The sequence below is a fragment of the Zootoca vivipara genome, chromosome 12 (genome assembly GCF_963506605.1).
Source record: "Zootoca vivipara chromosome 12, rZooViv1.1, whole genome shotgun sequence".
In the NCBI taxonomy this organism is placed as follows: domain Eukaryota; kingdom Metazoa; phylum Chordata; class Lepidosauria; order Squamata; family Lacertidae; genus Zootoca; species Zootoca vivipara.
In genome coordinates, this window is record NC_083287.1 from 33,278,984 (window position 1) to 33,294,076 (window position 15,093).

At 39.1% G+C, this 15,093-nt stretch overlaps 1 protein-coding gene across 3 annotated transcripts in view; it reads right to left on the reverse strand.

The window, feature by feature from the left end:
* The window catches only part of CDK14 (cyclin dependent kinase 14), a 237,490-nt gene that overhangs the window by 82,084 nt on the left and 140,313 nt on the right, over positions 1–15,093 (reverse strand). For all 3 annotated transcript variants that reach the window (XM_060280771.1, XM_035129982.2, XM_035129984.2), the window contains 2 exons: positions 11,839–11,902; positions 3,333–3,381 (listed from right to left, as the gene is read on the reverse strand). In XM_060280771.1, the coding sequence (XP_060136754.1) occupies positions 3,333–3,381; positions 11,839–11,902 (113 nt within the window). The remainder of the gene's footprint in view (positions 1–3,332; positions 3,382–11,838; positions 11,903–15,093) is intronic.

A 15,093-nucleotide genomic window follows, 5' to 3' on the forward strand; every position in this document is an offset into this window, starting at 1 on the left:
TGGATTACTGTTTGTTATAATTTACTACTGACTTGAAACTCACATTGACCAGAGTTCTTGGTGTTTTTCTCTTGCTGTAATTAATAACAAGAACTCCAATTCATTTAACTATGCTGATTCACAGCAGTCAGTATACTTTAAAGCGCTGAAAAACTAAGAACATATTTAAAAAGTATTATTTGGTCCTATTTTCATAAGCCACACCTTCTCTTCCACCCAGAAGCTTGCTCAGATATTCTGTCTCCTGACATCAGCCTCTTCTATAGTTCACGGGAGGGTCCTGACATTGGCTGGGTCCCTATTCTGAAGTTTATTCAATACAATGGTTTATCCAGACTACAATCAATACATACTCAGCAACCACTAAAGAGCAAAAATAAAATATATTTAAGTAATATCAATGGTTGTACCATATACACCCATATATTCCTCTGCATATATGTGGGATGATGATTTTCATTTATATCTGTCTGGATCTGTCTGCGGAATTGTTCAAAGGAGATTTTGAGTAAGCACATCTACCTTTTCTCAAGTGTTGGGGTACTTGCTCTAAAACAGGAGTTGCCAACTTATGGCTCTCTAGATATTGTTACACTATAACTCCCATCATCCCTGACCACTGGCCATGCTGGCTGAGGCTGATAAGAGTTGGAGTTCAAGCAACAGAAAAGTCACAGGTTATCTCTGAAGTGATGATTATGTCAAGTAATCATGGTTTTATTTTTAAAAAAATGACTTATTATGTGGTATTTATTAAACAAAACTGATTACAGGTGGCTGGAAAGGCTATTCTTTATTACTGAAATAAAAATAGTGACATTAAATGAGGGCAATTAGGGTTCTTCACTGTTTGCAAGTTTCAAAGTGTTGCCTACTGAACTAACCCAAGTGCTCCCCCAAGTGTCCAAAGTGTTCCTTTGATTTTGACACAGTTGCAAAAAAGAAAATTCCTAACAAGTTAGAGGTCTAAATACATTTGCATGTTGTGCTAACAGATTAATATTTTATATATAAAGTATATAAAATATATTTAACCGATTAATACTCTGGATACAATTTCATGCTGCCAAGTAAAATAAGGGTCACTTGTATTATCAGCCCCAATAGCTTTTCATTATGAAAAGCCAAAGCAAACATAGACTTTTACCCATGGTGTTCAAGGCTTCTTCAGTGCTGGTTCTGGATAGGAAGAGATAGCTTTTATCCACATATGAGAACATTCATACTTTAAACTAGGGTTATGGTGAACAGATATGAGTATTGCCTTTTGTCCTGGAGGAAAAACTGATATAGACTCTATAGTTAAGAATTAAACCTGTAGATAAACACTGATTAAAACACAGCTGAAATCAACACATGGGAAAAAGTCATAGTGTTTTAAGGAGATTAAAGTGTTTCCTCTACAGATTCAAATGCAAAGTTTTGATTTTGTCTTATTCTGAAAAGGTTTCAATCTCCTTTTAAATTTCAGGAAAAGATTAAAATAATGTTGTGTTGTTTAACTGTGTACATCCTGCCCTTTAATGTCCATGGTTGTGGTTTGTTCCCCAACTCTGCAAATCAAAGATTTTAAAACCAACTCCCAATCAGATTATCTTAGTTACTGTTATATTTTCACTTAGAACTTCAACAGTTAAATTGAAAGTTTGGCACAACTTGATAGGTCTGAGGGGATGGAAATCTTTTTTATGTAATTCAATTCAAATTTGAAAATGTGCACCCCTTTTTACCAAGTCCTGCTAGACACATGGCTTGGCAAACACCATCATCAAACAAATCCCGGAAGTCTGCCAACGAGGCTCACCCATGTATACTCTCCAGTTTTCAGAAATTACCACCTTTCAGAGTCAATTCACATTGGCATAAAACTGGAACTCATAGGACTAATCATACAAATATTAATAGCAACCTCTTTTTCTGAGTTTCTTCATGTAGCCAAAATGGCACCACCTATGTGCAGGGAAGAGAGCTATTATAGAGAACCCCTAGGTTACCAGGGAAAATTGGGGGGACCCAGGCCCCCCATCACACACAGTGCAGAGGATCTGTTTGGCTGCAGGGTGGGGGGGGGAGGACAGAAAACCAGGGGGAAGAGGACAGGGCCGTCTCAAGCGGGTCGGGCGCCCTGGCGTCGTGGTGCACAGATCGCTCCGGCGCCCCCGCCCCATTTTTCCCCACGGCTGGTGGGCAGGCGCAGCGTGGTTTCCGCACAGCTTCACCATGCAGCGCCCCCCTGCCGACCCAGCGCCCCGCGCGCGCCCCCTACCCCTAGAGCTGGCCCTGGAAGAGGAATAGAATGGAGCATTGTAAAAGAAGAAATGGCTGGCCAGCTGAAATACTGAACTGAAGTACTCCCCCACTGCAACATTTTTCTAGTCCCACTTGCTACATCTAAATGTAACCAAGTCCTCATACTGTTTATTTGAACTTAAACAAATGCATTAAACAAACAGTTGACAAATGTTTGAAACCAAGTCAACAACAGGATGTTTTCAATTAAAATGTTAATATAAACATCATTATCCACTGAGATATTCATAATCAGTAATACAACACTGAAATGTTTGCATCAGAAAAGGTGGAAATCCCTTACATATTTCATGAATGTTTATGTAAAATTGGCAAACTAAATCTTTTCCATTTTGAACTACTGTGCTATTGTGATAACTTTCATGCATTTATTCATCACATCATTTAAACTGAAGAACAATCCTTTTGCAGAGGCACACAAAGAACTCGGAATATGTTAGGATAGTTTTTAATAAGGATATTCTTTTGGCTTTTGTTGTGATCATATCAGTACATTGGAAAATAAAAGGTACTAAATTTAATCAGAATAATTTTCAGTAAGAGCTTACCAGAAATGTATACCTTATGCAAATTATACTTTTTAATCAATGCTATTATTGACTTTATTTGCCCCATGATACGAATAAGAACACAGTGGGACTAAATACATCCCAATATATCAGTTTATGAAGCCTATGGATTGTACAGTGAGCCAGAAAAGAGCCTACAAGTAGCAGAAGCACCTTTAGGCAAATGAATATTTCCAGTTATTCTGTTGTTAATCCACTTACTCATCCATCTACAACTGACCTACAGGTTCATAACCAGTATAACTTGCCTTTGTGCATTGTTAATTTCCTACAGTATATCCTCAAACACAAAATGATACTTCTAACATTTGAGGCAAAAAGTAATCTGGGTAGCTTCTGAGATATGAAATACACACAATTTTCCAAAATGTGAAGGGATATATATTCTTAGTTAGGAAGGACAATTGGCAAGAAATCAGCAACATTGATAGAACATGGTAATAAAAGACTTACTTATTCCAGGCTTGCCTAAGGTTTTTTGCACTGTACTGTGTAAACCGATCTGTAACAAAAAATAAAGATCTCCTGTTTTGTATGAACCTGTATAGGAAACATACTTAAAATAGTCTAATAAATTCATCAAATACAGCTTATTGTGTGGCTCCGTCGCATTAAAAAAATGTAAACTATTTTTTAATACTGATTCAGCACAAGTTTCCAAGATAGCTAAATTTAACACCCACCTACCCCAAAAGCTGAGAACAAACTGCAACATCAACAGTACAAGGAGTAACAAAAAAAGCTCTAGAAAATAGAATTACATTCACATGGTGCCTAATATTTATTCATGTAGGCACCAGCTGAATGCCTCTGGGAGATACTATTCCACAACTGGAAACCACCACTGAAAAGGCCCTGTCTCTGATTGCCATTAACTGCTGACTGTGGTGACATCCTAGAGTAGGACTTCTGCTTAAGAATTTTAAAAAACCAAACAGGTTCCTAGGAGAACCCCTGGTCCTTCAGAACTTTGGCTGCAAGCCTTCCAGAGCTTTACAGGAAAAAACCAGCACCCTGAATTGTGCATGGAGACCACTGATTTTTTAATACTGGTGAGGTGTTCTTAAATGCCAATACCATTCAATTGTTGTTGTTGTTTAGTCGTGTCCGAATCTTCGAGACCCCATGGACCAGAGCATACCAGTCAATAATCCGGCTTAATAACATTATGAACCAGGACAGTGTTCTTCAACCTTGTGTTCACAGATATTGTTGGACTACAACTCCCATAAAGAGTTCTAACCCAACAATATCTGGGGGCACAGGGTTGAAGAACAGTACAGCAGGAAACTTTATACCAGGCACCCCCAAACTGCGGCCCTCCAGATGTTTTGGCCTACACTCCCATGATCCCTAGCTAACAAGACCAGTGGTTGGGGAAGATGGGAATTGTAGTCCAAAACATCTGGAGGGCCGAAGTTTGGGGGTGTCTGCTTTATACAGTCAGATTAGATTTCTTGTACACAAATACATCCACTTGAGAGCATTTGTTTCATGGCTCCATATCCCTGATGAACCAATCTGTAACAGCAACAGGAAGAAAAATGAACTGAAACACAGGCTCTTGTGTAGAGACAAGCTGGGAGGTATGCAACTCATATAAACCTCTACTTGGATAAAAATAACCACAGTCCCACAATTACAGTAATTACTTGTTCCTTTGCCCATAATAGTAGCTCAAGAAACAAAAGTTCTTTATTGTTCACAATTCCTCAACCATCAGCGAAGGGAAAGAAGTACTAATTTTACTTTCTTCCTGTTTTGCAGGAGTAAGGGATGGAATTATTCCATGATTATTAGCCTGAGTTTCCCTATCCCTGCAGTAAAGCATGCCTAGCTTCTCCCTCCTTCATGTCTGGGTCCTGGGCCAGATACAAAAACAAGAGAGAAAAATAACCCACTGATAGTCAACATGGTGCCTTCGAGATGTTGTTGGACTCCAGCAAACATGGTCAGGGATGATAGGAGTGACAAACAATATGCTTAGTTTAGTATAACAAAACAGATGAAGTGGCAGCATTAAAATGTTTCACTTGTTAAATGTGAAAAAATAAAATAGAATTTACAAAATAATGTAAACAAAGAATCAAAGCTGCTAACATTTTTTCAAGTGCCAATGGGAGCAAATCTGGACAAGAAACAAAATCTCTAAAATTTACTTCATTCTCAAACATGCCTGAATGGAAAATATCTGAAATTCTTGCCAAATCTTGCTTCCTTGCCCTTTCCAACTTGCCAACTGGAACTGTGTGTTGTATGGTTTTATTTTGGATGGTCCCTAGATACAAACAGAAGGCCATACTAGCTTATTTTGGGTTTACTAAGAGATATTGTCAGGTTCCAACTCAAACTAAAATGAAAACAAAAAGATGAACATTTTTTATTGAGGCATAACCTTATCAGCTGCAATCTTGCATCTAATAAAAAGGACACTAGTTCATAAATCTCATACTACAATAAAATGTGTTGTTTTTCCTGCAGTAGACTAAAAAGGGGGATCCCCAGTAAAGGGAATATGAATTAGAAATAATATCCCCTCACAACTCAGGATATAAAAGGACAGAGAGATTCATGGGCACATTGCAAGAAAATGAAGTGTCTTTTGAAAACATTGTGTAGGACTAATATTTATTTAATTATTATTTACTACCATTATCTATTTCCCACACCTTTCAGGATACAACTTCTTCCAAGATGGCTTATAGAAAACTCTTTCCCTCTGCAACCTTCCCTTTCAAGCTGCTTTCACTCCTACCACGAATGTTCTGAATACAAACTTAGCTTGCAAATTACCCAGGATTGGTGAGAAGAGTTTCAAGGGAAATTGGTTGAGAAAAGGGGCTGATGGACTATTACTACTACTACTACTACTACTACACATGGCTGGTGCAATGCAGTTTCATTTACTTATTTTATAATATTTTTTTCACCCTTCACCATATAAAATTTTATATATACCAGGGTGTGGGTGTGGGTGTATGCAAATAAAAACATCACAATTTCACAAAACATAAAACAGTTCCAACGGGACAGAACTTTCCAGTCATAATTTTTCCCAACCTGTGAGTCAAAAGTAAGCTAGAGAGCTATAGGGATGCTAGAATGTAAGGAGGCTAGAATACAACTTCACCACTGTTACAGCATTAAAGGATCACAACAGTCATTGTTCGGAACGTATAGTTAGTAGCATGTAAGGACTTTGCAGGAAGTGGGGCAATTTATGGACCGTTTTATGAATTTATAAATTATTTCGCTGCCCAAATGTTATTTCAAACTTATTCTGGACCAAAATGGGTTGGGAATTGTGAGACTACATACCTCTTATTTGCATTTTTTCTGTTCAAAATTCTTAAAAGCCTCATGCTCTGCTCTAAACCTTTCTTGAAGCAATTCAGTAAGCACCACATTTACAAATCTCAGGGGATAAAATAATCCTTTTTGTGGAAAAATAGGATTTTATTGCTCCTGAATTTCAAACTATATCACTTGCAGCACAATTATGGTCTCTGGTTGCCTAATTATTGCCCCAAATCTCCTGAGTAGCTTATTTACTCATCCTGTTCTCCAAGACGCCTATAAATTACTTCATAAACTCTCTAGGCAAATAAAGCTATTGGATAACAACTGCTGGCCTACTTTATTTTTTAAAAAATGAATAAATATACATGTATGGTGTTTTGACTTATCACTGGTAACTTTTATATTAAGGCAAAAAAATCCACGAAAGCCTTTTATTCAAAATACAGCATTTGGCATTTATAAGAGTCTAATGTAGTCTTCCACTTTGGTTACCAAAACATAAGGTGAAATTTTGATTTCCAGATAATATTTAGAATATTAATACCTAACTTCAATAAAGAAGTCTACATTATGACAACAAAACCATGTAAAACTTTGATTTACCTAATCCTAAGAACCTGATTTACGGTTCAGGTATACATCCATTACCCAGTGTTCAGGAGTAATTTTTAAAAGTTTAATGTCTTTTCTTTAAAAGCAAAACACCTTCTCTGACTTGCCATTCTCTACAGCAGGGGTCCTCAAACTACCGGCTGCGGGCCGCATCCGGCCCGCCAGGGTCCTTAACCTGGCCAGGCCCACCCACTGCCGCCTCCACCCTTCCTTCCTTCCTGCCCTCCCGTCTTAAGCAAAGAGTTCACGATGCTGGCCTTGGCGAGCATCCTATAAGAAGCGCTCCTCGCCCCCCTGGCCAAGGGAGAAGGCAGCAGCCTCACCACTTTTACCTCCAGCTTGGCACTCGCCCGCCGCTGCCGTCCTTCCTCACCGGCAGGAGTCACATGGCGGGCTGCCTCTTTCCTGCCGCCTTTGGTCTCAGCAGTGGCAACAGTGGGGAGAGCCCGGCCGGGAGATCAACCAGCATTGCTATTCTAAAGTTGGTTCTTTTCCCTGCCTGCCTCTCTCTTTGCCAGCGAGTTCCTCAGACCCCAGGATCAGCATGAGTGCCAGAGCTGGGGGTGAGGCTACTGACGGTCTGTTTGTGCCGCAAGGAGTCTGCGCCCGGCTACTCGTGAGTGGCACTGCAGTTGTAGGGCAGGCTGGGTGGGATGAGGGGAGAGATATCTTTGATCGCCACGGCCAACTTGAGCGGGATGCTGCCTGAGGGAGAGCGAGCGAGGGAGAGCCGGCTTGCTATCCTTCCCACTGTGCTGAGTGCTGATGGTGGGGTGGGATGCTGCCTGAGGGACAGTTGGGGGGGGGGAGTGCCAGCTTGCTATCCTTCCTGCTGCGCTGAGCGCTGGAGGTGGGCATTGATCTTCACAGAATTCCCCTTACAGAGTCATGTAAGTGTTTTAGAGTTGGAATGGGGAAGGATCCGCACCGAGCTTGGACCTCGAGGTGGCAATGGAAATTATTTCTGGAAAGCAAGTTACTTTAAAGCTCTCTCTGCCCTCCCATTGAGGAGAAAGGACCTTCGTAATAAATGGAAAATGACTGCACTGTTGGCAAAAGTATACGACTGTCCTCACAGTGCTGTGACTAGCAGTGACAAATATGGAACTGGGTATTGACCATCTCATTAGCCAAAAGCAGGCCCATACGTCCCATTGAAATACTTATAAGTTTATGTTGATTAAAATCGTTTTTCATTTTAAATATTGTATAGTTTTTCCTGGTTTTTTTGTGCACTACAAATAAAATATGTGCAGTGTGCATAGGAATTCATTCATATTTTTTTCAAACTATAGTCCAGCCCCCAACAGTATCTGAGAGACAATGAACTGGCCCCCTGTTTAAAAAGTTTGAGGATCTCTGCTCTACAGCATTAAAAAAGCCTATTAAACTATGTTGTTTTTGGTGCACACACCTATTATATTAATTTTGACTTTTTAATAACACTTTGGAGCTGTTTCCAAAAGCACATTTATTTATTCTCTAGTATGCTCATGCCTAATAGCATTGAACTAAACAGCTAAACTGCCTTGACTCTGAGGGAAAGAAATGTGGGGGAGGCACCATGAGGAAAGGGAAAGTACATGCTCAAAGCAGGGCAGAAAAGAGGCAGTGCATGCATTTATTTGATTACATTTTATCTCTGATTAAGTGTGCATATTATTCTATTATTTTCCCTCATGTTACCTGAAATCTCCTACTCTCTCACTGATCTGAGTTCCTACTTCAGTTTGTGCCAGAAATGTCTATCAGGGATATTTTACTGTTCAGAGCAGCTCCTTAATAAAGTTACTAATTAATCCCACATACTGCTTTAGGGGCCTGGATCCCAGCATCCCTCTACTGGTCCTCATATATCACAGAGAAGGAAACAGAAGTGTGCTTTTTATCCATTTGATTTTGTGTGCTTGGCTCCTAAGGCAACGCAACAAGGAGTGCGAGAGAGGAAAAGTACTGATGCATAATGTTCATAGATTCGTCCTAGAAAGAAGAGCACTGTGCTCTGCAATAATGAGTAAGTGTTAATTATCTTGCCTGGAAGGTTGCAAGAAGCTGAATAAAATGGGAGGTTTTGTGGTGTTTTGCTTTTGGCTCAGAGGAGAACTTGAGCATGGAATAGTTCTCTAAAATATCTTCTTAAAAATCTTTTTGTTAAACACTTGTATGAGAGCGCAAAACATGACACAGCAATAATATACTATGTACATCCTTTGATACCAGTTCAGTCTGTATCTTGGGCCAGTACTGCCACAGTTTCTGCCCAGAATAGATTAATAGGTAATCATCCCAGGAAGAAATACTGCCTCAGCATTATGTTATACCAAATCACACCTTGGAGAGGCAGGGGGAGTTTCTTAAAGTAGGGTACTAATAATCGTTTAATTGTTTAAGATGACATGGATTTTGAACTCTCTTAAGTTTTTTTTATACATTGCTTAAGAGATATTTTTAATATATTAAGCAGTATAGAAATTAAATAATCAATGAAATGTAAAAAGTTGTAGATATTTAATTGTCACCAGCCATTTTAAACCTAGTAGCCGTTAATGACTTTCTTCCTTCTGCTCAAAATCTCGTTTTCTGCTAAAAACCTAGCTAAGCTTAGACATCAAAGCCTTTTAGCAGATGCTAACTTTCTCTTCATCAGTGTTTTCTGCATTCTTTTTTCCTAAGCCAATTAGAATTGGAAAAAAATAGACAAACTTCGGCATTGATAGACACACTAGGCAGAAATGCATGATTGCAATGCAGTGAGCACACAATTCAATAGCTTTTGTCAGTATGCATTTTACCAGTTATATACAGGCACTATTATCATCAGAGGAATGCAGTATTTCATGTGGAGAGAATACTGTACGAGTGAAGAAGCAACACATTTGTAAGTTCTTTTACATCACACCTGTCAGTGTGTGTGAAAGGGATTTTTGCAGTTTCAGTGTGGGAGCCATGCAGTTTTATATCAGCCTCAAGGTTCTTAGATTCCATTATAAAGCAAAGGCAGAAAGTTTTTTTTTAACCTTACAACTCCCACATTAACACCAAAGTGTTAAACTAAGAGCATCAATAAGATGCTTATCTAGCAGCCAAATATAATGGCAGCAAATCCATGTATTTAAAATACAGACCTGACCAAATCACATGGACATGAAGCCTACAAATAATAGTTGCTACTAAAGGATAATATCTTGGACTACAAATGTGTATAGAATTAGATCAAGTTTGAAAGAACAAGGGTCTAAAAAATTATTACTCACAGAAAAAGAGTGATAACATTCAGCTGGCTTTTTCCAACTGACAATCATCTGTACCTTTCCAAGTACGTACAGTGTTTTGAAGCTAGTGTTTTAAATCACAACTGGCAAAGCATATAGCATTTAACCAGAGAAACATAAATCTAACACAATGGCCATCTTAAAATACAGCCTATAACATTCCCTTTTCAGTTTATTTCCCTGAATCCGCTCTATTAAGAAAAACTACAAACACATGACACATATACACAAATTAAAATAAAGCTACCGTAATCAAACATAGAATTAACCAGCTCAGAAAGGTTTCTTGACTGCCACCTACTGGCAAAACAACCCCATTTTTTCAAGTATGCTAGCCACTGCGATGCTTTTCAGATGTTGCTGGACTCCAACTCCATCAGCCTCAACCAGCATGGTTAATGGTAAGGAATTATGGGAGCTGTAGTCAACCACCTCTGAAGCAAACTATTCTAAACTCAAATTCTTCACTGGAAAAACACCACCGCATCGTTACAGAATTAAACAACAGTAGCAGCCTTAGCAATGTACTAAAATGAGTGCCTTTCAAAGTAACCTAGCTTGTAGTCTTAAAATTATACATTTATTTTTAAAGCATATTTTCTGAAATGTTAGCTACTTTGTATTTCCAGGTGGTTGGAAGACCAAATACTTTAAATTTAGATTTATAAAGTGTAGAAGACTGTGAATTTTATAGCAAAATTGGGAGAGAGTGGGTAAGACAGTGGAATTTTTTTTAAAAAAAAACAGGAGAAATGAAAATGTATTATGGCTTACAACAAACACATTTCAAAGATGATTTTCAGGGACAAGAGTGGGGATAACAGTTTATCAAACATTTTAAATTAGAAGGTTGAGATTCTTAGGAAGCGGGATTTTATACCAACTTCCACTTTCTGTGTGCTTAGTTGAAACCATGCCCACATTCACATAGTAATAAAGGGAGTTTGGGCTGTCTTCAGCAAAACAGGGGCTCCTCTTCAGGAAGTTATCAGCATTCAGATAAAAACAAATTACTAAGATGATATTAAAGTAAACCCAGTGAAATTCTGGAGAGTAAATGATTGGACATCAGACATTGTATTGTGTTGTGTTGTGTTGTGTTGTGTCATTTATACAAAGAATGTGAAACCAAAAATTACAAGTCAAATTTATTGAGATAAATTTTCAGTATGCAGTTGAGATGCCAACTGGCCAATGACTAAGTTAGCGCTATATCACCCTGACAGTGCCAGGGTATCTCTGCAGAAGTAAGGTATCTCAGAGGGGCATATAATTGCAATTTTTGTCACTAGGATTTATAAACCAACAGGGTGAGGGTGACTTTCCTGAGATCCTGTAGGGAGTAGCCCCACCAACCTGAGCAAGGCCTATAGAGAGAATGGAAAGAAGGTAATGCAAACTGCCTCACTTCTCTGGTTGAAGCTTGGGGAAAGAATGGTCAAGACAAAGCACAGTGACTGAGCAGTAACTTGGAAAGGGTCAGAGCTCAGTGGCAGAGCAACTACCGGTACTTGGCATGCAGAATGTGCCAAAGTCAATCCCTGGCATCTCCAGGCTGGGAAAGATTCCTGTATGAAACCCAGAATCATTGCTAATCAATGAGGACAATACTGAACTAAACAAACCAAGACTAGCTTCCTATATAGCTAGAAGCAGATTGCAGCATACTCATCAGCTGAAACCTGAAAGGGCACCTTTGTTTATAATGCCAGAATCTTTTCACAATAGAAATGATATTTAAATATGAAATCTGATGGCAAGGTCTTGAAACCTACCTGGCTTGAAATGGGGTAGAGAATGAACTCCAGGCCACGAATCTTCATTTGGGGTTCCAAGCACCTACAAGTAAACAGAGTCAAATACATTTAGTTTAAAATACAGATGACCACTTCATGTAAAATATTTTATGATTGATTTACCTTAAGAATAATGTATTGATTTGCGCAAGGTTTCAAAAGATTTACTATTTCAGGATTTACTACAAAAGAACAAGAACTAATCATTTAAACTTTATGGACATCCATGTTCATCAGGTGATTTATAACAGGAATACCAAGTCATTATTTATGTACTACCTCAATGGTGTCCAAACTTTTTTCAAATATGGCCAGATTTGATGATGAAGTGAAGGGCTGTGAGGGCTGACCAAAGTCGTTGAGCTTTCTTTATGATCTTAGCCCAAAGTTGTTGAGCTTTTTTTTAGCACTGAAGTTATTGAACATTTTTAAGGATTTAAGTTGTTGAGGTTTTTTTAGGATATTACCCCAGGAGATAAACTGCCACAGGGACCGGATTAGGCCCCTGAAACAGACTTTGGACACGCCTGTTCTACCTGATACAAAGAGGTTTACTGTTAATTAATTCAACACTGAAAACTACATTAATCAAAATCAGCACCAATAACCATGGGGAGCAACAGGATGTGAGCTTTAGCACTGCAATGGGAGACTTCAGCATCTAAGCCACAATGTGAATGTATGTTTGTAGCAATAAGTTCCTAAAATTCTTTTTTTAATATACCTTATTTTCTGCTTGCTTTTTTTTTTGCCAAAGTTTGGATCCCTTCAATGGTCCTGTTCTCCCTTCTTACAGTTCTTTAATCTGTAAAGTGCACTGTAAAGTTGTATACAGAACAGATGGCTAGCCTGAACAGATATTTTTCTTACTTAATTGGCAAAAGAAGCCCTAACTAACGTTTGCATTTTAAAACGTATTAACGTATCAGCAACACCATGACTTTTACTCCTTAATCATCACCTTTCACATTAAAGACGGACTGGGTATAATAATAGCAAGTAGCCTGGAGCGTCTGAGAATTATTAAAGTAGTGTCTGTGGAAGATATGGCTTGTGATTCAGTGTGCAAAGAGTTTGAATAAAAGGTAAAGGTAAAGGGACCCCTGACCATTAGGTCCAGTCGTGACCGACTCTGGGGTTGTGGTGCTCATCTCGCGTTATTGGCCGAGGGAGCCAGCGTACAGCTTCCAGGTCATGTGGCCAGCATGACAAAGCCACTTCTGGCGAACCAGAGCAGCACACGGAAACACCATTTACCTTCCCGCTGTAGCGGTACCTATTTATCTACTTGCACTTTGATGTGCTTTCAAACTGCTAGGTTGGCAGGAGCTGGGACCGAGCAATGGGAGCAATGGGAGATCACCCTGTTGCGGGGATTCGAACTGTCGACCTTCTAATTGGCAAGCCCTAGGCTCTGTGGTTTAACTCACAGCGCCACCCGCATCCCTGAGAATGAATACAATCTCCAAATTTCTGCTCAGCAGTAGCTCTACATTAGCCAAAGCTACCTCACATGAAAGGGAAGGTACAGAAGAATTGCAAATATGTTGTATGCTGATTCCCCCCACCCCACCCCACCCGTATACTAACTCTGCAGTATATAACAGCAACCATGCAATATTTCAGTTTGACCAGGAGAGGGAGGCAGAGAATTGAAATTAGAAAGGCAGTATTCTTACAGTAGCATGCTATCAGACAACACCACATTGGAAACCACTAAAACTAGAGGGGGGGGGGGAGAGCAAGGCACACAGGGTAGTGCAGCACTATCAAAAGTTTAAAAGGCATATTATTGCAAGAGCTTTTCATAAGGAAGGTTGGTTTCAAAAAGTTAAGGAAATACTGGGTGAGATCGCATGGTCATAAATACTGAAAGAGAAGGGAGTCCAAGACAGATGAGAATTTCTTAAAGGTGAAATATTGAAAGCACAAATGCATACAATTCAAGGAAAAATGGGAGGCATCTAAATAAATCAGTGTGGCTGCATATACTTACAGATGAACTGATATTTAAGAAGGGCATGTATAAAAAATGGAAGAATGGGAAAATCAAGAAGGAAGAATATACACAAGTAGCCAACAGTTGCAGGAGGAAGATCAAGAGAGCCAAAGGTCAGAATGAGTTCAGGCTGCCAAGAGAGGCAAAAAATAATTTAAAGTTTTCTTCAGCTATGTTCAAGGCAGGAGGAAGAACAAGCAAGTAGTAGGTCCTCTGCTTGGAGATGTATGATGTAGCAACAAAAGAAGCTAATGCTATTTTGACTGCATCAACCAAGATGATCAAGGGTTTGGAAACCAAGCCTTATGAGGAGTGGTTGAAGGAGCTGGGAATGTTTAGCCTGGTAAAGAGGAGACTTGAAAGAAGATATGATAGCCATCTTCAAATATCTAAAGGGCTATCACATGGAAGATGGAGCAAGCTTGTTTTCTCCTGCTCTGGAGGCTGGGAATTGAACCAATGGAATCAAGTTACTGTACAAGAAAGTAGATTCTGACTAAACATCAGGACAGTAAGAGCTGTTCAACAGTGGAATGGACACCCTCAGGAGGTTTTTAAGCAGAGGGTGGGTGGTCATCTGTCATGCATGCTTTAGCTGAATTTCCTGCATTGTAGGTGGCTGGACTAGATGCCCTTGGGGTCCCTTTCAACCCTACAATTCTATGGTTCTGAACCTATTCCTTCAGTTTCAAAACTGCAGATTATCAGCAACTCTCTCTGAGAGTGAATTTCTAAATTTTGATTCAGCTAGTAATCTTCCCACAATGTTCTTCAATTAGGAGAACAGAGCAAAGCAAGATAGTTTAAAGTGGGCACGGAAATTTAGATTATTTATTTAAAATAAATGTGCAGTTGCAACCTTCAAGAAGTGAGCCAAGTTCAGATAGTCATATGTGGATTCACAGAGGCTGCAATTTACCAAACCAAGTATCTTCAATTCAATCCTGTGACAATTAATCATTCACATGACACTACTTCAAATATACAGCAGTTTCTTTGGGTAAAAGCCCCAGTTTCCGCAATATTTCACACTGCTTTAGACCCAGTGAGAAAGGCAGTAATGTCTTGAACATGGTTGAGAATCACAGTAATGAAAGAAAAACTGTAATTTAGTGCTTGTAGAGGTTCTCTAAGAAACTGACCAATAGGTTTTTTTCTCCTCAAAAGATAGTTCTAAACAGGACCACAAGAAAATAAACAAACCTTATAAAAATAGCAATGTGCCCCATGCTGCT